The following is a 24,492-nucleotide window of genomic DNA, read 5'->3' on the forward strand; positions in this document are numbered from 1 at the left end:
GATCCCCCCTACCCTCTACAGATCCCCCCTACCCTCTACAGATCCCCCTATCCTCTACAGATCCCCCCTATCCTCTACAGATCCCCCCTATCCTCTACAGATCCCCCCTTTCCTCTACAGATCCCCCCTATCCTCTACAGATCCCCCCTATCCTCTACAGATCCCCCCTATCCTCTACAGATCCCCCCCTATCCTCTACAGATCCCCCCTATCCCCCCTATCCTCTACAGGTCCCCCTATCCTCTACAGATCCCCCCCTATCCCCCCTCTATCCTCTACAGATCCCCCCTATCCTCTACAGATCCCCCCTATCCTCTACAGATCCTATCCTCTACAGATCCCCCCCTATCCTCTACAGATCCCCCCTATCCTCTACAGATCCCCCCTATCCTCTACAGATCCCCCCTATCCTCTACAGATCCCCCCTATCCTCTACAGATCCCCCCCTATCCTCTACAGATCCCCCCCTATCCTCTACAGATCCCCCATCTATCCTCTATATACAGTCTGAAGTTTACATACACTTAGGTTGAAGTCATTAAAACTTGTTTTTCAACCACTCCACCATTTTCCACCATTTTCTTGTTAACAAACTATACTTTTGTCAAGTCGGTTTAGGACATCTACTTGGTGCATGACACAAGTCATTTTTCCAACAATTGTTTACAGATTATTTCACTTAGAATTCACTGTATCACAATTCCAGTGGGTCAGAAGTTTACATACACTAAGTTGACTGTGCCTTTAAACAGCTTGGAAAATTCCAGAAAATGATGTCATGGCTTTAGAATCTTCTGATAGGCTAATAGACATCATTTGAGTCAATTGGAGGTGTACCTGTGGATGTATTTCAAGGCCTACCTTCAAGCTCAGTACCTATTTTCTTGACATCATGGGAAAATCAAATGAAATCAGCCAAGACCTCAGAAAAAAATTCATCCTTGGTAGCAATTTCCAAACTCCAAACTACTCCCTCCCTGTCTTTATATATATATATAAGACAGGGAGGGAGAATATATAGAGACCGGGGGGAGATATAGAGTGTGTGTTGTGTTGAGAGACCACTGACACCCCTATCAGATCAGTCTACCTGAACAGAGCAATAGTCAATCAAGAGGCATCAAAGCCGAAATAACTGATTAATATTATGAAATGTTATAGATGAAAGGAAACTAGTGTGGAAACCTACCAAAAAACTATTAGGCAACAACAAATTCAATCCCTTTTAGACAACTTCCTGGACAAAACGTTCCACTGTAATAGTGAAGGTGTAAACTTGGCAGTAGAAAACCTAAAGAGTATATTTGACCTCTCCGCTTCCCTGTCAATTCTAAAAATGTCAAGCAGAAAACTGAAGAAAATTAACAACAATGACAAATGGTTTGATGAAAAATGCAAAAACCTAAGAAATATATATTGAGAAACCTATCCATCCTAAAACATAGAGACCCAGAAAACATGTACCTTCACTATGGTGAATAACTAAAACAATACAGAAATACACTACGGAAAAAGAAGGAACAGCACGTCAGAAATCAGCTCAATGTAAATGAAGAATCCATAGAATCTAACGTCTTCTGGGAAAATTGGAAAAAACTAAACAAACCAACAACCGTTATCTATCCAAAATGGAGATGTATGGGTAAACCACTTCTCCAATATTTATGTCCCTTTAACCTCTCTAGGTTAGGGGGCAGCATTTGGAATTTTGGATGAAAAGCATGCCCAAATTAAACCACCTGCTACTCGGGCCCAGAAGATATGATATGCATATAACTGATCAATTTGGATAGAAAACACTCAAGTTTCCAAAACTGTTAAAATAGTGTCTGTCAGTATAACAGAACTGATTTGGCCCTCGAAAACCTGAGAAAAATCCATTCAGGAAATATAATTATATATTTTCGGGTTTTGTAGTTTTCTATTCAATGCCATTACAGTATCCATTGACGTAGGACTCAAATTGCAGTTCCTATGCCTTCCACTAGATGTCAACAGTCTTTAGAAATAGTTTCAGGCTTGTATTCTTATAAATGAGGGAGTAAGACCAGTCTGAATGAGTGGAACCTGGCCTGTCACGGCTTTTTCATGCTCGCGACCAGAGAGTGCCTTTCTTGTTTACCTTTTATATTGACAACGTTATTGTCCGGTTGAAATATTATAGATAATTTAGGCTAAAAACAACCTGAGGATTGAATAGAAACATCGTTTGACATGTTTCTATGAACTTTACGGATACAATTTGGATTTTTTTTGTCTGCCTGTTTTGACTGCGTTTGAGCCTGTGGATTACTGAAGAAAACGCGCAAACAAAACAGAGGTTTTTGGATATAAAGAGACTATCAAACAAAAGGAACATTTTATAAAGTAAATGAATGTCTTCTGAGTGCCACCATATGAAGATCATCAAAGGTAAGGGATTAATTTTATCTCTATTTCTGAGTTTTGTAACGCTTCTGCTTGGCTGGTTACTATTTGTAATAATTTATCAGCTGGGCTATGTTCTGGGCTAGGTATGCTTTCGCCGAAAAGCATTTTATAAATCTGACGCCGTGGTTGGTTTAACAAGAAGTTAATCTTTAAACCTATGTAAAATATGTTTTGTTTTCTGAATTTTTATAATGAGCATTTCTGTATTTGAATTTGACGCTCTGCAATCTCACTGGATGTTGGTCAGATGGGACGCTAGCGTCCCACGTACCCTAGAGAACAAAAGAACAAACAGCACAAACAAACACATGAAAAACATGATCAAATCTTAGAATCAACTATTAAAGAACCAGAACCCAAATCAAATCAAATCAAATCAAATTTATTTATATAGCCCTTCGTACATCAGCTGATATCTCAAAGTGCTGTACAGAAACCCAGCCTAAAACCCCAAACAGCAAGCAATGCAGGTGTAGAAGCACGGTGGCTAGGAAAAACTCCCTAGAAAGGCCAATACCTAGGAAGAAACCTAGAGAGGAACCAGGCTATGTGGGGTGGCCAGTCCTCTTCTGGCTGTGCCGGGTGGAGATTATAACAGAACATGGCCAAGATGTTCAAATGTTCATAAATGACCAGCATGGTCGAATAATAATAAGGCAGAACAGTTGAAACTAGAGCAGCAGCACAGTCAGGTGGAAGTTGAAACTGGAGCAGCAGCATGGCCAGGTGGACTGGGGACAGCAAGGAGTGGAACCCACTGGATTCTCAAATTACCATTGAAAGAGTTACAGGACAAAATACAAACCCTCCAACTCAAAAAGACCTGTGGTGTTGATGGTATCATTAATGAAATTATCAAATATACAGACAACAAATTCCAATTGGCTATACTAAAACTCTTTAACATCATCCTTAGCTCTGGCATCTTCCCCAATATTTGGAACCAAGGACTGATCACCCCAATCCACAAACGTGGAGACTAATTTGACCCCATGCGTCAACAGTAACCTTGGGGAAATCCTCTGCATTATCATTAACAGCAGATTCGTACATTTCCTTATTGACAACAATGTACTGAGCAAATGTCAAATGGGCTTTTTACTAAATTACCGTACGACAGACCACGTATTCACCCTGCACACCCTAAATGACAAACAAACAAACCAAAACAAAGTCAGTCTTCTCATGCTTTGTTGATTTCATAAAATCTTTTGACTCAATTTGGGTCTTGTAACACTAACGAGTCACATGACACCGGGGAGGGAAAATGGCTAATTGGGCCCAATTTGGACCTTTTCACTAGGTGTGTACTCACTTTTGTTGCCAGTGGTTTAGACATTAATGGCTGTGTGTCGAGTTATTTTGAGGGGACAGCAAATGTACACAGTTATACAAGCTGTACACTCACTACTTTACATTGTAGCAAAGTGTCATTTCTTCAGTGTTGTCACATGGAAAGATATACTCAAATATTTACAAAAATGTGAGGGGTGTACTCACTTTTGTGATATACTGTATATCAACAAATTTAGCGAGGGCACTAGAACAGTCTGCAGCACCCGGCCTCACCCTACTAGAATCTGAAGTTAAATGTCTGCTGTTTGCTTATGATCTGGTGCTTCTGTCCCCAACCAAGGAGGGTCTACAGCAGCACCTAGATCTTCTGCACAGATTCTGTCAGACCTGGGCCCTGACAGTAAATCTCAGTAAGACAAAATTAATGGTGTTCCAAAAAAGGTCCAGTCGCCAGGACCACAAATACAAATTACACCTAGACACTGTTGCCCTAGAGCACACAAAAAACTATACATACCTTGGCCTAAACATCAGCGCCACAGGTAACTTCCACAAAGCTGTGAACGATCTGAGAGACAAGGCAAGAAGGGCATTCTATGCCATCAAAAGAAACATAACATACATACCAATTAGGATGTGGCTAAAAATACTTGAAAAAGTTATAGAGCCCATTGCCCTTTATGGTTGTGAGGTCTGGGGTCCGCTCACCAACCAAGACTTCACAAAATGAAAAGAGCTGTTCAATTCTATAACCACCTAAAAAAGAAGCGATTCCCAAACCTTCCATAACAAAGCCATCACCTACAGAGAGATGAACCTGGAGAAGAGTCCCCTAAGCAAGCTGGTCCTGGGGCTCTGTTCACAAACACAAACAGACCTCCACAGAGCCCCAGGACAGCAACACAATTAGACCCAATCAAATCATGAGAAAACAAAAAGATAACTACTTAACACACTGGAAAGAATTAACAAAAAAACTGAGCTGACTAGAATACTATTTGGCCCTACACAGAGAGTACACAGTGGCAGAATACCTGACCACTGTGACTGACCCAAACTTAAGGAAAGCTTTGACTATGTACAGACTCAGTGAGCATAGCCTTGCTATTGAGAAAGGCCGCCGTAGGCAGACATGGCTCTCAAGAGAAGACAGGCTATGTGCTCACTGCCCACAAAATGAGGTGGAAACTGAGCTGCACTTCCTAACCTCCTGCCCAATGTATGACCATATTAGAGACACATATTTCCCTCAGATTACACAGATCCACAAAGAATTCGAAAACAAATCCAATTTTGATAAACTCCCATATCTACTGGGTGAAATACCACAGTGTGCCATCACAGCAGCAAGATGTGTGACCTGTTGCCACGAGAAAAGGGCAACCAGTGAAGAACAAACACCATTGTAAATAAATCAAATCAAATGTTATTTGTCACATACACATGGTTAGCAGATGTTAATGCGAGTGTAACGAAATGCTTGTGCTTCTAGTTCCAACAATGCAGTAATAACCAACGAGTAATCTAACCTAACAATTCCACAACTACTACCATATACACACAAGTGTAAAGGCATAAAGAATATGTACATATTTGTTTTGTTTTCCCTTTTTGTACTTCAACTATTTTCACATAATATGACATTTGAAATGTCTTTTAAAATGTGAGTGTAATGTTTTTATTCATTTTTTCTCTCACTTTTCTTTATTATCTACTTAAAAAAGCCTTAAATTGAATTGAGAGAAGGAGAGAGAGCGCTGTTAGGAACCTGTCATTACATTCACAACGGGACGTCTCCCTTCGACTAGCACCAATCATCTCAGTGAGGGGGGTTTGGTGTGTCTGTGTCTATGTGACTGAGAGACTGGCTGGGCAAATAGCCACGCTGCAATATCACAACATTTGACTGGAGCATAGTGCTTACAGGGAGTGATAACAGCACTTACCTTCCCGAATGCAGCTGAATCACAGCATCCTTGTGGTTTTGATAATGGTGCCCATTTTATTACAAGCTATTCTACTGTCTATGTGTTCTTTGGCGTGAGGGTTCCTAGTCGAAAGACGGACAGGGATGGAGACCGATAGGGACGGAGACCGATAGGGACGGAGACCGATAGGGACGGAGACGGAGACGGATAGGGACGGAGACGGAGACGGACAGGCACGGACAGGGACGGAGACGGACGGGGACGGACTGACAGGGACGGGGACGGAGACGGACAGGCACGGAGACGGACAGGGACGGAGACGGACAGGGACGGGGAGGGAGACGGACGGGCCGGAAAAAGAAATGACCTTTTTCAAAGAAAAGCTCATTTCTTTTGTCCATTAAAATAACATGAAATTGATCAGAAATGCAGTGTAGACATTGTTCATGTTGTAAATTACTAGCTGGAAACGTCTGATTTTTTAAAATGGAATATCAACATAGGCGTACAGAGACCCATTATCAGCAACCATCACTCCTGTGTTCCAATGGCACGTTGTCTTAGCTAATCTAAGTTTATCACTTTAAAAGGCTAGTTGATCATTCGAAAACCATTAGAAAACCATTTTGCAATTATGTTAGCACTGTTGTTTCTGATTAAAGAAGAAATAAAACTGGCCTTCTTTAGACTAGTTGAGTATCTGGAGCATCAGCATTTGTGGGTTAAATTACAGGCTCAAAATGGCCAGAAACAAAGACCTTTCTTCTGAAACTCGTCAGTCTATTCTTGTTCTGAGACATGAAGGATATTTATTCCATGCAAGAAATTGCCAAGAATCTTATAATCTCGTACAAACCGGCTCAAACCAGAATAGAAAGAGGAGTGGGAGGCACAACTGAGCAAGAGGACAAGTACAGTAGAGTGTCTAGTTTGAGAAACAGACGCCTCACAAGTTGTCAACTGGCAGCTTCATTCAATAGTACCCGCAAAACACCAGTCTCAATGTCAACAGTGAAGAGGCGACTCCGAGATACAGGCCTTCTAGGCAGAGTTGCAAAGAAAAAGACATCTCAGACTGGCCAATAAAAAATAAAAGATTAAGACGGGCAAAAGAACACAGACACTGGACAGAGGAACTTCTGCCTAGAAGGCCAGCATCCCGAAGCACCCAGTTTATAATTCCATATGTCTAGGATACGTTATGTTATAGTGTATTTCACTGTTCATCCTTTGTCTTCCATTCTCCATCCTAGCCAACACACACCTTCCATCCTAGCCAACACACACCTTCCATCCTAGCCAACACACACCTTCCATCCTAGCCAACACACACCTTCCATCCTAGCCAACACACACCTTCCATCCTAGCCAACACACACCTTCCATCCTAGCCAATACACACCTTCCATCCTATCCAATACACATCTTCCACCCTATCCAATACACACCTTCCATCCTAGCCAATACACACCTTCCATCCTAGCCAATACACACCTTCCATCCTAGCCGATACACACCTTCCATCCTAGCCGACACACACCTTCCATCCTAGCCAATACACACCTTCCATCCTAGCCAATACACACCTTCCATCCTAGCCAATACACACCTTCCATCCTAGGCGATACACAACCTTCCATCCTAGCCGACACACACCTTCCATCCTAGCCGACACACACCTTCCATCCTAGCCGACACACACCTTCCATCCTAGCCGACACACACCTCCATCCTAGCCGACACACACCTTCCATCCTAGCCGACACACACCTTCCATCCTAGCCGACACACACCTTCCATCCTAGCCGACACACACCTTCCATCCTAGCCGACACACACCTTCCATCCTAGCCGACACACACCTTCCATCCTAGCCGACACACACCTTCCATCCTAGCCAACAGACACACCTTCCATCCTAGCCAACAGACACACCTTCCATCCTAGCCAACAGACACACCTTCCATCCTAGCCGACACACACCTTCCATCCTAGCCAACAGACACACCTTCCATCCTAGCCGACACACACCTTCCATCCTAGCCAACAGACACACCTTCCATCCTAGCCAATACACACCTTCCATCCTAGCCTACAGACACACCTTCCATCCTAGCCAACAGACACACACCTTCCATCCTAGCCAACAGACACACCTTCCATCCTAGCCAACAGACACACCTTCCATCCTAGCCAACAGACACACCTTCCATCCTAGCCAACAGACACCCCTTCCATCCTAGCCAACAGACACACCTTCCTTCCTAGCCAACACACACCTTCCATCCTAGCCAACAGATAGACAGACAGTGTCCTGTAGCCATTGTTCCTATATATGCATTGCATCTATATAATTCCATATGTAGGCTACGTCGTTATGTTATAGCCTATATTTGTGTAGTGCTGCATTTCTCTTCACACCAAGGCCATTGTCCATCCTAGACCGAGTGACTAGCAGTTGTCATCCCCCTCCCTCCTCTCCCCCCTCCTCTCCCTTCCTCCCCTCCTCTCCCTTCCTCCTCTCCCTCCCTCCCCTCCCTCCCTACCCCTCCCTCCCTCCTCTCCCTCCCTCCTCTTCCCCCCTCCTCTTCCCCCCCTCCCTCTCCCCCCTCTTCCCCCCTCCTCTCCCCCCTCTTTCCCCCCCTCCTCTTCCCCCCCTCCTCTCCCCCCCTCCTCTCCCTTCCTCCCCTCCTCTCCCTCCCTCCTCTCCCTCCCTCCTCTCCCTCCCTCCCTCCTCTCCCTCCCCTCCTCTTCCCCCCTCCTCTTCCCCCCCCTCCTCTCCCTTCCTCCCCTCCCCGCCCCTCGTCTCCCTCCCTCCTCTCCCTCCCTCCTCTTCCCCCCTCCTCTTCCCCCCCTCCTCTCCCCCCCTCCTCTCCGCTTCCTCCCCCTCTTAGACTGACCACTAGCCATAGTGTGGGAGAGAGTGTGTGTCCGTAGCAGCAGTCTGTCCTGGTCTTCCTTCTTCCAGCCCTCCCTCCCTCCCTCCGTCGTTCTTCCAGCCCTCCCTCCCTCCCTCCGTCGTTCTTCCAGCCCTCCCTCCCTCCCTCCGTCGTTCTTCCAGCCCTCGCTCCCTCCCTCCGTCGTTCTTCCAGCCCTCGCTCCCTCCCTCCGTCGTTCTTCCAGCCCTCGCTCCCTCCCTCCGTCGTTCTTCCAGCCCTCGCTCCCTCCGTCGTTCTTCCAGCCCTCCCTCCCTCCGTCGTTCTTCCAGCCCTCCCTCCCTCCGTCGTTCTTCCAGCCCTCCCTCCGTCGTTCTTCCAGCCCTCCCTCCGTCGTTCTTCCAGCCCTCCCTCCCTCCCTCCGTCGTTCTTCCAGCCCTCCCTCCCTCCGTCTTTCTTCCAGCCCTCTCCCTCCCTCCCTCCCTCCCTCCCTCCGTCGTTCTTCCAGCCCTCCCTCCCTCCGTCGTTCTTCCAGCCCTCCCTCCCTCCCTCCGTCGTTCTTCCAGCCCTCCTCCCTCCCTCCGTCGTTCTTCCAGCCCTCCCTCCCTCCCTCCCTCCGTCGTTCTTCCAGCCCTCCCTCCCTCCCTCCCTCCGTCGTTCTTCCAGCCCTCCCTCCCTCCCTCCCTCCGTCGTTCTTCCAGCCCTCCCTCCCTCCCTCCCTCCCGTCGTTCTTCCAGCCCTCCCTCCCTCCCTCCCTCCCTCCGTCGTTCTTCCAGCCCTCCCTCCCTCCCTCCGTCGTTCTTCCAGCCCTCCCTCCCTCCCTCCGTCGTTCTTCCAGCCCTCCCTCCCTCCCTCCCTCCCTCCGTCGTTCTTCCAGCCCTCCCTCCCTCCCTCCCTCCGTCGTTCTTCCAGCCCTCCCTCCCTCCCTCCCTCCGTCGTTCTTCCAGCCCTCCCTCCCTCCCTCAGTCGTTCTTCCAGCCCTCCCTCCCTCCCTCCGTCGTTCTTCCAGCCCTCCCTCCCTCCGTCGTTCTTCCAGCCCTCCCTCCCTCCCTCAGTCGTTCTTCCAGCCCTCCCTCCCTCCCTCCGTCGTTCTTCCAGCCCTCCCTCCCTCCCTCAGTCGTTCTTCCAGCCCTCCCTCCCTCCCTCAGTCGTTCTTCCAGCCCTCCCTCCCTCCCTCCGTCGTTCTTCCAGCCCTCCCTCCCTCCCTCCGTCGTTCTTCCAGCCCTCCCTCCCTCCCTCCGTCGTTCTTCCAGCCCTCCCTCCCTCCGTCGTTCTTCCAGCCCTCCCTCCCTCCCTCCGTCGTTCTTCCAGCCCTCCCTCCCTCCCTCCCTCCGTCGTTCTTCCAGCCCTCCCTCCGTCGTTCGTCGTAGCATCCTCTTTGCTAGCTATCTCTCTATCCTTGGAGGTGTTCCACCACTCCTAGAGCAATCTGTTCATAGTACATCTGACAGAGACTTACAGACACCCACCCAGCCAGACAGACAGACTAAGAAAACGTGAACACACTGAAAAGGAAATGAATTCAGAGTCATGAGACTCGTGTTCAATGGATAACGATCTACACGTCACGATTCATGCAAACAAGACAGCCTGCCAGCCAGTCATTCAAGGGCCTATTATTATCATCAGATAATATATTAATATAGCACTATAATAACATTATAAACCTGCTCTCTTCATCTGTCTCTGCCAAGACCTTCCAATCAGATCTATCTATTCACATTCCATACGGCGTTTAACCAATCAGGGGGGGGGTGCTAGCTGCTGGTCTCTTAATGGTCAATCTGGCCCTGCAGTGGTTCTCTCTCTCTCTCAAATGCCAGGTCATGTTTGAGTTGACCTCTGTGGAGGAGACAGTCCCTCCCGCTCTCCTCCCTCTGTACCTCAGTGTGCTGATGCTGCTGAGGTGTGTGTGTGTGTGTGTACGTACGTACGTACTAGTGGTCAATGGGTCAGTCCTCCTCCAGTCCCTGTCAATACTCAGCTCTACTGTCCAGTCTGTCGCCATTGTTGCCAATTAAATGACGCTGTCAGTATTTCTGGTAGAGAGACACTGCAGTTTACAGTCAGATAGGATGTGATATGACATAGTTATAATATGACTGTCTCCCTGACTGTCTCCTCTCACAACACTAGTTATAATATGACTGTCTCCTCTCACAACACTAGTTATAATATGACTGTCTCCTCTCACAACACTAGTTATAATATGACTGTCTCCTCTCACAACACTAGTTATAATATGACTGTCTCCCTGACTGTCTCCTCTCACAACAAAAGTTATAATATGACTGTCTCCTCTCACAACACTAGTTATAATATGACTGTCTCCTCTCACAACACTAGTTATAATATGACTGTCTCCTCTCACAACACTAGTTATAATATGGCTGTCTCCTCTCACAACACTAGTTATAATATGACTGTCTCCTTGACTGTCTCCTCTCACAACAAAAGTTATAATATGACTGTCTCCTCTCACAACACTAGTTATAATATGACTGTCTCCTCTCACAACACTAGTTATAATATGACTGTCTCCTCTCACAACACTAGTTATAATATGGCTGTCTCCTCTCACAACACTAGTTATAATATGACTGTCTCCTATCACAACACTAGTTATAATATGACTGTCTCCCTGACTGTCTCCTCACAACACTAGTTATAATATGACTGTCTCCTCTCACAACACTAGTTATAATATGACTGTCTCCTATCACAACACTAGTTATAATATGACTGTCTCCCTGACTGTCTCCCCTCACAACACTAGTTATAATATGACTGTCTCCTCTCACAACACTAGTTATAATATGACTGTCTCCCTGACTGTCTCCTCTCACAACACTAGTTATAATATGACTGTCTCCTCTCACAACACTAGTTATAATATGACTGTCTCCTCTCACAACACTAGTTATAATATGACTGTCTCCTATCACAACACTAGTTATAATATGACTGTCTCCCTGACTGTCTCCCCTCACAACACTAGTTATAATATGTCTGTCTCCTCTCACAACACTAGTTATAATATGGCTGTCTCCTCTCACAACACTAGTTATAATATGACTGTCTCCCTGACTGTCTCCTCTCACAACACTAGTTATAATATGACTGTCTCCTCTCACAACACTAGTTATAATATGACTGTCTCCCTGACTGTCTCCCCTCACAACACTAGTTATAATATGTCTGTCTCCTCTCACAACACTAGTTATAATATGGCTGTCTCCTCTCACAACACTAGTTATAATATGACTGTCTCCTTGACTGTCTCCTCTCACAACAAAAGTTATAATATGACTGTCTCCCTGACTGTCTCCTCTCACAACACTAGTTATAATATGACTGTCTCCTCTCACAACACTAGTTATAATATGACTGTCTCACTGACTGTCTCCTCTCACAACACTAGTTATAATATGACTCTCTCCTCTCACAACACTAGTTATAATATGACTGTCTCCCTGACTGTCTCCCCTCACAACACTAGTTATAATATGACTGTCTCCCTGACTGTCTCCTCTCACAACACTAGTTATAATATGACTGTCTCCCTGACTGTCTCCCCTCACAACACTAGTTATAATATGACTGTCTCCCTGACTGTCTCCTCTCACAACACTAGTTATAATATGACTGCCTCCCCTCACAACACTAGTTATAATATGACTGTCTCCCTGACTGTCTCCTCTCACAACACTAGTTATAATATGTCTGTCTCCTCTCACATTATGTTGGTCAGACAGACCTGGGGTACGCTGGCCTTTACACCATCTCAGAGGAGAAACAAGGCTTTTGGACAGTAGGAGACACTTTGATCAATATGTTGTACTGAACACACACACACACACACCACCAACAGAGAAACCACTTGCTGATCAAACACACACACACACACACACACACACCACCATCACCAATTCACCTGTCAAGCCCTACGATTAAACTCCAACACCCTCAGTCTGTTGACAGATTCTGACAGCTGTTGCCCTTGACAACAACACAATGAAAACACACACCAAGAGGAGTATATTAGTTAACCACTGTAATGTACAGACAACAACATATGTTTGTTCTTAGTTGTCTTTGTTATTGTTGTTGACTGTTTATTGTTATTGATGTTGACTGTTGTTGTTTTCGACTCCTCCAGGTAAGGCCCTGACGTTCCTCCTCCTGCAACCCCCCAGCCCCAAGATGCCCCCCCACAGCACCATCCGCCGTACAGCCATAGACCTGATTGGTCGAGGCTTCACCGTGTGGGAGCCTTATATGGACGTGTCCGCTGTTCTCATGGGACTACTGGAGCTGTGTGCTGACGCAGAGAAACAGCTGGCCAAGTGAGTGGAGAGTGCACACACGCGCACACACACACACACACACACAGACACACACAGAGACACACACAAGTGTCCACCCTGGTCCACACCCTGGTCCACACCCTGGTCCACCCTGGTGCCTGCTTTTCTCCGTCCTCTCTCCCTTCCAAGATGTCTGCCAGACAGACACCACACAGCAGGACGGGCTGCCTGCCTGCACAGCGTCTGACACACTGAATGATGAAACCACGGCTGTAATGTGATTGGGCAGCTTTAATATGATGTAATGATGTCTGCCTTGTTGGATGACAGGCAGAGAGTAGACCTGTCTGATTGCCTAACCCCCCCCACACACACACACACACACACACACGCACACAACCCCTAACCTACCCCTCACAGCCCCGCAAACAAGGTTACCCCCGGCAGCGAGACAACCAATGAAAAATACTACCAACATCAGATTAGGCAATTAAGATGAAACCCTATCTTAACAAATTTGTTTTGAGTATAAATATGTCTGCCTTTTTTTCGTGTTGCGTGTGCTAATACGGTTAGCCCAAAATGGCAGTAATTTTTCAGGGTTTATTAGCTAACGTAGAGAGAGGAGAAGAGAGAGGCTGAGAGAGAGCACCAGGCGAGGCGAGGTGAGGGAGGGAGAGAGAGAGAGCACCAGGTGAGGCGACCCCATGGATGAAGGGGGGAGAGGGAGGGAGGGGGAGAGGGAGGTAGAGAGAGGTAGGTAGAGAGAGAGAGCACCAGGTGAGGCAACCCCATGGATGAAGGGGGGGAGAGGGAGGGAGAGGTAGGTATGCGGTAGTAGAGAGAACCGTCTGTGGCTGGGGTCTTTGACAATTTTTAGGGCCTTCCTCTGACACCGCCCGGTGTAGAAGTCCTGGATGGCAGGCAGCCCTCTGTAGTGCCTTGCGGTCGGAGGCCGATTAATTGCCGTACCAGGCAGTGATGCAACCGGTCAGGATGCTCTCGATGTTGCAGCTGTAGAACCTCTTGAGGATCTGGGGACCCATGCCAAATCTTTTTAGTTTCCTGATGGGGAATAGGCTTTGTCGTGCCCTCTTCACGACTGTCTTGGTGTGTTTGGATCATTCTAGTTTGTTGTTGATGTGGACACCAAGGAACTTGAAGCTCTCAACCTGCTCCACTTCAGCCACGTCGATGAGAATGGGGACGTGCTCGGTCCTCCTTTTCCTGTTGTCCACAATCATCTCCTTAGTCTTGGTTAAGTTGAGGGATAGGTTGTTATTCTGGCACCATCCGGCCAGGTCTCTGACCTCCTCCCTATAGGCTGTCTTGTCATTGTCACTGATCAGGCCTACCACTGTTCTGTCGTCTGCAAACTTAATGATGGTGTTGGAGTCGTACCTGACCATGCAGTCGTGGGTGAACAGGGAGTACAGGAGGGGACTGAGCACGCACCCCTGGGGGGCTCCAGTGTTGTGGATCAGCGTGGCAGATGTGTTGCTACCTACCCTCACCACCTGGGGGCGGCCTGTCAGGAAGTCCAGGATCCAGTTGCAGAGGGAGGTGTTTAGTCCCAGGTTCCTTAACTAATTGATGAGCTTTGATGGCACTATGGTGTTGAACGCTGAGTTGTAGTCAATGAACAGCATTCTCACATAGGTGTTCCTTTTGTCCAGGTGGGAAAGGGCAGTGTGGAGTGCAATAGAGATCACATCTTCTGTGGATCTGTTGGGGCGGTATGCAAATTGGAGTGGGTCTAGGGTCTCTGGGATAATGGTGTTGATGTGAGCCATTACCAGCCTTTCAAAGCACTTCATGGCTACGGACGTGAGTGCTACGGGTCTGTAGTCATTTAGGCAGGTTGCCTTTGTGTTCTTGGGCACAAGGACTATGGTGGTCTGCTTGAAACATGTTGGTATTACAGAATCAATCAGAGACATGTTGAAAATGTCAGTGAAGACACCTGCCAGTTGTTCAGCTCATGCCCAGAGCACACGTCCTGGTAATCCGTCTGGCCCCGCAGCCTTGTGTATGTTCACCTGCTTAAAGGTCTTACTCACGTCGTCTATGGAGAGAGTAATCACACAGTCGTCCGGAACAGCTGATGCTCTCACGCATGCCTCAGTGTTGCTTTCCTCGAAGCGAGCATAGAAGTGATTTAGCTCGTCTGGTAGGCTCGTGTCACTGGGCAGCTCGTGGCTGTGCTTCCCTTTGTTGTCTGTAATAGTTTGCAAGCCCTGTCACATCCGACGAGCGTCAGAGCCGATGTAGATTCAATCTTAGCCCTGTATTGACGCTTTGCCTGTTTTGATGGTTCGTCGAAGGGCATAGCAGGATTTCTTTTAAGGTTCCAGGTTAGAGTCCAGCTCCTTGAAAGCGGCAGCTCTGCCCTTTAGCTCAGTGCGAATGTTGCCTGTAATCCATGGCTTCTGGTTGGGGTATGTACGTACAGTCACTGTGGGGACGACGTCCTTAATGCACTTATTGATAAAGCCAGTGACTGATGTGGTGTACTCCTCAATGCCATCGGAAGAATCCCAGAACATATTCCAGTCTGTGCAAAACAGTCCTGTAGCTCAGCATCTGCTTCATCTGACCACTTTTTTATAGACCGAGTCACTGGTGCTTCCTGCTTTAATTTTTGCTTGTAAGCAGGAATCAGGAGGATAGAGTTGTGGTCGGATTTACCATTGAGTCATTGAGTGGATGATGATGGTGCTCTTTTTGACCTGTGACCCCAGACACAGATTGGAGACCAAGTCTGCATTTTTACGACACCAAATTAACTTATCAGGGGCATTGTGATCTTTATGTGGGGGGATAGACAGGCATAGGATGTGGTCTGAAAGCAGTTTCTCAATCTGGGGGGTTGAAACGTGGCGGGAGGGGAGGGGGGGGGGGGGGGGGTGTTGAATCGTGTTGGGGGGTATTGAATCGTGTCGGGGGGTTATTGAATCGTGTCGGGGGGGGGGGGGTTGAACGTATCAGGGGGGGGTGTTGAATCGTATCGGGGGGGTGTTGAACGTGTCGGGGGGGGGGGTGTTGAAACATATCAGGGGGGGGTGTTGAAACGTGTCGGGGGGGGTGTTGAAACATATCAGGGGGGGGTGTTGAAACGTGTCGGGGGGGGTGTTGAATCGTATCGGGGGGGGGTGTTGAATCGTATCGGGGGGGGGTGTTGAAACGTATCGGGGGGGGTGTTGAAATGTATCAGGGGGGGGTGTTGAAATGTATCAGGGGGGGGTGTTGAAACGCATCGGGGGGGGTGTTGAAACGTATCAGGGGGGGGTGTTGAAATGTATCAGGGGGGGGTGTTGAAACGTATCGGGGGGGGGTGTTGAATCGTATCGGGGGGGGGTGTTGAAACGTATCGGGGGGGGTGTTGAAATGTATCAGGGGGGGGGTGTTGAAATGTATCAGGGGGGGGTGTTGAAACGCATCGGGGGGGGTGTTGAAACGTATCAGGGGGGGGTGTTGAAATGTATCAGGGGGGGTGTTGAAACGTATCGGGGGGGGGGGGGGGGGGGGGTGTTGAAACGTATCGGGGGGGGGGGGGGGGGGTCTTACCGTAACGCCTCCCTCCTCTCTACAGAAGATGGGCTGGCTGGGCTCTTACCATTATGCCTCCCTCCCTCCTCTGTATTGAAGATGGGCTGGCTGGGCTCTTACCGTAACGCCTCCCTCCCTCCTCTGTATTGAAGATGGGCTGGCTGGGCTCTTACCGTAACGCCTCCCTCCTCTCTATAGAAGATGGGCTGGTTGGGCTCTTACCGTAACGCCTCCCTCCCTCCTCTGTATAGAACATGGGCTGGCTGGGCTCTTACCGTAACGCCTCCCTCCTCTCTATAGAAGATGGGCTGGCTGGGCTCTTACCATTATGCCTCCCTCCCTCCTCTGTATAGAACATGGGCTGGCTGGGCTCTTACCGTAATGCCTCCCTTGGTACTGTACGGGAGCTGGGCTTCTGTCTTGGCCAATACATTACGAAGTCATTGATCAGGTATTGACAGGAGGATCGGCCTGATGCTGACGGAGACATTGAGTCCGTCTGTCTGTCTGTTCATTTTCAACCAATAAATCACGCTGATACATCGGGGTGTGTGTGTCTATGTCCTGCCTCTCCTACTGTTACTACGGCATTTAGCCGAGTGGTGAAGAGCATTCTGCCAGTAACTGAAAAGTCTCTCGTTCGAATCCCCGAGCCGGCAAGGTGTAAAACTCAGCGGTTCTGCCCTTGAGCAAAGGCAATTAACCTTGAACAACAACTGCGCCCCCCCTGGTGCTGATGACATGGATTAAGGGAGCGCCGCCCCCCCAACACACCTCTGATTCAGGGGGTTTGGGTTGGTAAGACACATTTCAGTTGAATGCTACTGACTAGGTATCCCCCTTTCCTTTCCTACATAGCGGCAATTCAAAAACCGCACAAAATAACATCTATCAATTTAGACACAGATTTTATTTGCACATTGGATACACATTGGATACTATATATATATATATATATATATATATAGATCGCTATATATCTCAAAATGATGATTGAGTTGTTCAAATTCAATACAATCCAGATTACTTCTTGATTATATAAACGTATATAATACACACTACCGGTCAGATGTTTGGACACACCTCCTCATTTAAGGGTTTTTATTTATTTGTACTATTGTCTACATTGTAGAATAATAGTGAAGACATTAAAACTATGAAATAACACATGTGGAATCATGAAGTAACTCAAAGTATTTTTTTTATATTTTATTTTCTTCAAAGTTTTGCCTTGATGACAGATTTGCACCGTCTTGGCGTTCTCTCAACGAATTAAATCACTGTCACCAGCGAAGCACCATAACACCTCCTCCTCCATGCTTCACGGTGGGAACCACACCTCCTCCTCCATGCTTCACGGTGGTAACCACACCACCTCCTCCATGCTTCACGGTGGGAACCACACCCCTCCTCCTCCATGCTTCACGGTGGCAACCACACAGTTCCTCCTCCATGCTTCACGGTGGGAACCACACACCTCCTCCTCCATGCTTCACGGTGGCAACCACACAGTTCCTCCTCCATGCTTCACGGTGGGAACCACACACCTCCTCCTCCATGCTTCACGGTGGGAACCACACACCTCCTCCTCCATGCTTCACGGTGGGAATCACACACCTCCTCCTCCATGCTTCACGGTGGCAACCACACTTGCGGAGATCATCCGTTCACTTACACTGCGTCTCACAAAGACACGGCGGTTGGAACGAAAAGTCTCACATTTGGACTCGTCCAGAGCAAAGGACCAATTTCCACCGGTCTAATGTCCATTGCTCGTGTTTCTTGGCCCAAGCAAGTCTCTTCTTATTGGGGTCTCTTCTTATTTGGGCTGCAATTTCTGAGGCTGGTAACTCTAATGAACTTACCCTCTGCATCAGAGGTAACTCTGGGTCTTCCTTTCCTGTGGCGGTCCTCATGAGAGCCAGTTTCATTATAGTGCTTGATGGTTTTTGCGACTGCACTTGAAGATAGTTCTTGAAATGTTCCATATTGAGTTGACCTTCATGTCTTACAGTAATGATGCACTGTCATTTCTCTTTGCTTATTTGAGCTGTTCTTGCCATAATATGGGCTTGGTCGTTTACCAAATAGGGCTATCTTCTGTATTACCACCCCTAATTTGTCACAACACAGCTGATTGGCTCAAACGCAATAAGAAGGAAAGAAATTCCACACATTAACTTTTAAGAAGGCACACCTGTTAATTGAAATGCATTCCAGGTGACTGCCTCATAAAGCTGGTTGAGAGAATGCCAAGAGTGTGCAAAGCTGTCATCATGGCAAAAAGGGTACGTTGAAGAAACTAAAATATAAATATACTTTTTTGGTCACTTCATGATTCCAAATGTGTTACTTAATAGTTTTGATGTCATCACTGTTATTCTACAATGTCGAAAATAGTAAAAAATGAAGAAAAATCCTGGAATGAGGCGTGTCCAAACTTTTCACTGGTTCTGTAAATCAACCTATCAGGTGTTTAATTATTATTTGAGCAGCCATATAGGTACACCTTACAGTGTGTGTAGTTATTGTATGTTTTGCTGTAGCCATGAAGCCAGCCTCCATGATGCTTTGTCCTGCTATCTCCCACTACCTCTCTAGTCTAATTATCTGGCCTGAATACATCGACACCCATCAGGCTGGTCAGGGATAGGCTGGTCAGGGATGGGCTGGTCAGGGATGGGCTGGTCAGGGATGGGCTGGTCAGGGCTGGTCAGGGATGGGCTGGTCAGGGATGGGCTAGAATGGGCTGGTCAGGGATGGGCTGGTCAGGGCTGGTCAGGAATGGGCTGGTCAGGAATGGGCTGGTCAGGGATGGGCTGGTCAGGGATGGGCTGGTCAGGGATGGGCTGGTCAGGGATGGGCTGGTCAGGGCTGGAATGGGCTGGTCAGGAATGGGCTGGTCAGGGCTGGGCTGGAATGGGCTGGTCAGGGATGGGCTGGTCAGGGCTGGTCAGGGATGGGCTGGGCTGGTCAGGGATGGGCTGGTCAGGAATGGGCTAGAATGGGCTGGTCAGGGCTGGGCTAGAATGGGCTGGTCAGGGATGGGCTAGAATGGGCTGGTCAGGGATGGGCTAAAATGGGCTGGTCAGGGATGGGCTGGTCAGGGATGGGCTAGAATGGGCTGGTCGGGGATGGGCTGGTCAGGGCTGGGCAGGGCAGGAATGGGCTGGGCTGGTCAGGGCCTTGATGGGCTGGGCAGGGATGGTCAAGGCAGGAATGGGCTGGTCAGGGCTGGGCAGGGATGGGCAGGGCAGAAATGTGATGGGCTGGGCAGGGCTGGGATGGTCAGGGCAGGTTAGGGCTGGTTAGGGATGGTCAGGGATGGTCAGGGCTGGTTAGGGCTGGGCAGGGATGGGCTGGTCAGGGCAGGGATGGGCTGGTCAGGGCTGGTCAGGGATGGTTAGGGCTGGTCAGGGATGGTTAGGGCTGGTCAGGGATGGTTAGGGCTGGTCAGGGATGGTTAGGGCTGGTCAGGGATGGTCAGGGCTGGTTAGGGATGGGCTGGGCAGGGATGGTCTGGTTAGGGATGGTCAGGGCTGGTTAGGGATGGTCAGGGATGGGCTGGTTAGGGCAGGGATGGGCTGGTCATGGCTGGTTAGGGATGGTCAGGGCTGGACAGGAATGGTCAGGGATGGGCAGGGCAGAAATGTGATGGGCAGGTCAGGGCTGGGCGGGGCAGGGCAGGTTAGGGATGGTTAGGGATGTTCAGGGATGGTCAGGGCTGGGCAGGGATGGGCTGGGCAGGGCAGGGATGGGCTGGTCAGGGATGGTCAGGGCTGGTTAGGGATGGTCAGGGCTGGTTAGGGATGGTCAGGGCTGGTTAGGGATGGTCAGGGCTGGTTAGGGCTGGTCAGGGATGGTTAGGGATGGGCAGGGATGGTTAGGGATGGGCAGGGATGGGCTGGTCAGGGCAGGGATGGGCTGGTCAGGGCAGGGATGGGCTGGTTAGGGATGGTCAGGGCTGGTCAGCGCTGGTTAGGGATGGTTAGGGCTGTTCAGGGATGGTTAGGGCTGGTCAGGGATGGGCTGGTTAGGGCAGGGATGGGCTGGTCAGGGCTGGTTAGGGATGGTCAGGGCTGGTTAGGGCAGGGATGGGCTGGTTAGGGCAGGGATGGGATGGTCAGGGATGGTTAGGGATGGTCAGGGATGGTTAGGACTGGTCAAGGATGGTCAGGGCTGGTTAGGGATGGTCAGGTTAGGGATGGTCAGGGATTGCACATGAATTTCCTATTCTAAAACACAAGTATAGGTGGCACTGTGGTTAAGCCTATTGTCTGAACACCTCTCTCTCTCTCTCTCTGTCTCTGTCTCTCTCTCTCTGTCTCTATTTTTCCTACCCCAGCCATGTAGGCTTTAATTATTAGACCGTCATGTTGAGCTGAAACACTATGGCTGGCTTGAACAATTGTGTTTGTGTGTGAGGCACTGTGTCACAGTCTAACACATGGTACCGCTGCTATACAGGCTAACAGTCTAACGCCTGCTACACAGGCTAACAGTCTAACGCCTGGTACCGCTGCTACACAGGCTAACAGTTTAACACCTGGTACCGCTGCTACACAGGCTAACAGTCTAACACCTGCTACACAGGCTAACAGTCTAGCGCCTGCTACACAGGCTAACAGTCTAACGCCTGCTACACAGGCTAACTGTCTAACAGTCTAACACCTGCTACACAGGCTAACAGTCTAACGCCCGGTACACAGGCTAACAGTCTAACGCCCGCTACACAGGCTAACAGTCTAACGCCCGCTACACAGGCTAACAGTCTAACGCCCGCTACACAGGCTAACAGTCTAACGCCCGCTACACAGGCTAACAGTCTAACGCCCGGTACACAGGCTAACAGTCTAACGCCCGCTACACAGGCTAACAGTCTAACGCCCGCTACACAGGCTAACAGTCTAACGCCCGCTACACAGGCTAACAGTCTAACGCCCGCTACACAGGCTAACAGTCTAACGCCCGCTACACAGGCTAACAGTCTAACGCCCGCTACACAGGCTAACAGTCTAACGCCCGCTACACAGGCTAACAGTTTAACGCCCGGTACCGCTGCTATACAGGCCAACAGGCTAACGCCTGGTTCCGCTGCTTTCTAAATAAAATTTGACTGCTTCCATGAGTTACTTGATGTGGAATAGAGTTCCATGTTGTCATGGCTCTATGTAGTACTGTGGAATAGAGTTCCATGTAGTCATGGCTCTATGTAATACTGTGGAATAGAGTTCCATGTTGTCATGGCTCTATGTAATACTGTGGAATAGAATTCCATGTAGTCATGGCTCTATGTAGTACTGTGGAATAGAGTTCCATGTAGTCATGGCTCTATGTAGTACTGTGCACCTTCCATAGTCTGTTCTGGACATGGAGACTGTGAAGAGACCTCTTGTGGCATGTCTTGTGGGATATGCATGGATGTCCGAGCTGTGTGCTCGTATTTTAAACAGACAGTTCGGTACCTTCAACATGTTAATACCTCTCATAAATACAAGTAGTGGTGAAGTCAATCTCTCATCCACTTTGAGCCAGAAGAGATTGACATAGATATTATTAATCTTAGCTCTTTATGTGCATCCAAGGACCAGCCGTGCTGCTCTGTTCTGAGCTAATTGCAATTTTCCTAAGTAATTTTTTTTTGTGGCACCTGGCCACACGACTGAACAGTAGTCCAGGAGCGACTGAACTAGGGCCTGTAGGACCTGCCTTGTTGATAGTGTTGTTAAGAAGGTAGAAACTAGGGCCTGTAGGACCTGCCTTGACAGTGTTGTTAAAAATGCAGAGCAGTGCTTTATTATGGACAAACTTCTCCCCATCTTATCTACTGTTGTATTAGCATGTTTTGACCATGACAGTTTACAATCCAGGGTTACTCCGAGCAGTTTAGTCTCCTCAACTTACTCAATTTCCACATTATTCATTACAAGATTTGGTTGAGGTTTAGTTAATGATTTGTTCCAAATAATTATTTTGCACTAACTTATTCCTTCCCATCCATTCTGAAACTAACTGCAGCTCTTTGCTAAGAGTTGCAGTCATTTCATTCGCTGTAGTAGCTGAAGTGTATAGTGTTGAGTCATCCGCATACATAGTCACTCTGCCTTTACTCAAAGTCAGTTGCATGTCGTTAGTAAAAATTGGTCAAAGTTAGGGGCCTAGACAGCTGCCCTGGGGAATTCCTGATTCTTCCTGGATTATGTTGGAGAGGCTTCCATTAAAGAACACGAACACCTTCTGTGTTCTGTTAGACAGGTAACTCTCTGTCCACAATATAGCAGGGGTGTGAATCGATGTCAAATCGATGTCAAACAAAACAGCCCCTACAATCATTTTATCGTCAATTTCTCTCAGCCAATCATCAGTCATATGTGTAAGTGCTGTGCTTGTTAAATATGTTTCTCTATAAGCGTGATGAAAGTCTGTTGTCAATTTGTTTACAGTAAAATAGCATTGTATCTGGTCACACAATTTTCCCCAAAAGTTTACTAAGGGTTGGTAACAGGCTGATTGGTCGGCTATTTGAGCCAGTAAAGGGGGCTTTACTGTTCTTAGGTTAGCGGAAAGACTAGCTTACCTCCAGGCCTGAGGGCACACACTTTCTGGTAGCCTTATGTTGAAGATGTGGCAATATCTTCCTCTATTATCCTCACTTTACAGAATTCAAAATTACAACGCTTGTCTTTCATAATTTGGTACGATATACTTGGATGTGTGGTGTCAGCATTTGTTGCTGGCATGTCATACCGAAGTTTGCTTTTCTTGCCAATGAAAAAACACTAAAGTAGTCCCTCTCAACCTCATCCCTCTCAACCTCATCCCTCTCAACAAATTGTTCAATTCCTCATCAATCCAAGGGGATTTAAAAGTTTTTACAATCATTTTACTGATTATGATCAGTGTTTTGTTTTCAAGGTTACCACTTCAATACACTAACACAAATTCACTTGACACATTTACGTGTTACTATATCACAATATCACGTGTGTGTGACACCTTGTGGCATGTAATAGGCGTGTAAAAGAGATTTGAACAATTTTATAAACCGATGTAATTCTCTCTCGATCTCTGTGTGTGTATGTGTGTGTGTGGCAGATGAACGCTGTAGTTCTCATGTTAAATCTGAATGTTTTTTTACACACACTGCCCTTAATTACAGACACAGGAGTAGATCTGTATCAAGGCAGGAGTGGAATTTAGTGTTTTATAGAGAGTATATATATATATAAAGCAGAATTATTCATATTCTACGGGGAGAATCAGGTCAATAATGATAACTTTTGGATATCACAGGGCATACACCCCACTGGACAGAGAGAGAAATATGAAATCCTATTGGATATCACAGGGCCTACACCCCACTGGACAGAGAGAGAGATATGACATCCTATTGGATATCACAGGGCCTACTGGGCCTACTGGACAGAGAGAGAGAGATATGAAATCCTATTGGATATCACAGGGCCTACTGGACAGAGAGAGAGAGATATGAAATCCTATTGGATATCACAGGGCCTACACCCCACTGGACAGAGAGAGAAATATGAAATCCTATTGGATATCACAGGGCCTACACCCCACTGGACAGAGAGAGAGATATGAAATCCTATTGGATATCACAGGGCCTACTGGGCCTACTGGACAGAGAGAGAGAGATATGAAATCCTATTGGATATCACAGGGCCTACACCCCACTGGACAGAGAGAGAAATATGAAATCCTATTGGATATCACAGGGCATACACCCCTCTGGACAGAGAGAGAGATATGAAATCCTATTGGATATCACAGGGCCTACACCCCACTGGACAGAGAGAGAGATATGAAATCCTATTGGATATCACAGGGCCTACTGGACAGAGAGAGAGAGATATGAAATCCTATTGGATATCACAGGGCCTACACCCCACTGGACAGAGAGAGAAATATGAAATCCTATTGGATATCACAGGGCCTACACCCCACTGGACAGAGAGAGAGATATGAAATCCTATTGGATATCACAGGGCCTACTGGGCCTACTGGACAGAGAGAGAGAGATATGAAATCCTATTGGATATCACAGGGCCTACACCCCACTGGACAGAGAGAGAGATATGATATCCT

At 47.7% G+C, this 24,492-nt stretch overlaps 1 protein-coding gene across 3 annotated transcripts in view; it reads left to right on the top strand.

Moving 5' to 3' along the window:
* The window catches only part of wdr7 (WD repeat domain 7), a 323,738-nt gene that overhangs the window by 249,094 nt on the left and 50,152 nt on the right, over positions 1-24,492 (top strand). For all 3 annotated transcript variants that reach the window (XM_031802280.1, XM_031802281.1, XM_031802282.1), the window contains one exon: positions 12,690-12,876. In XM_031802280.1, coding sequence (XP_031658140.1) covers positions 12,690-12,876 — 187 coding nt within the window. The remainder of the gene's footprint in view (positions 1-12,689; positions 12,877-24,492) is intronic.

The sequence above is a fragment of the Oncorhynchus kisutch genome, linkage group LG23, assembly GCF_002021735.2.
Source record: "Oncorhynchus kisutch isolate 150728-3 linkage group LG23, Okis_V2, whole genome shotgun sequence".
Taxonomy (NCBI): domain Eukaryota; kingdom Metazoa; phylum Chordata; class Actinopteri; order Salmoniformes; family Salmonidae; genus Oncorhynchus; species Oncorhynchus kisutch.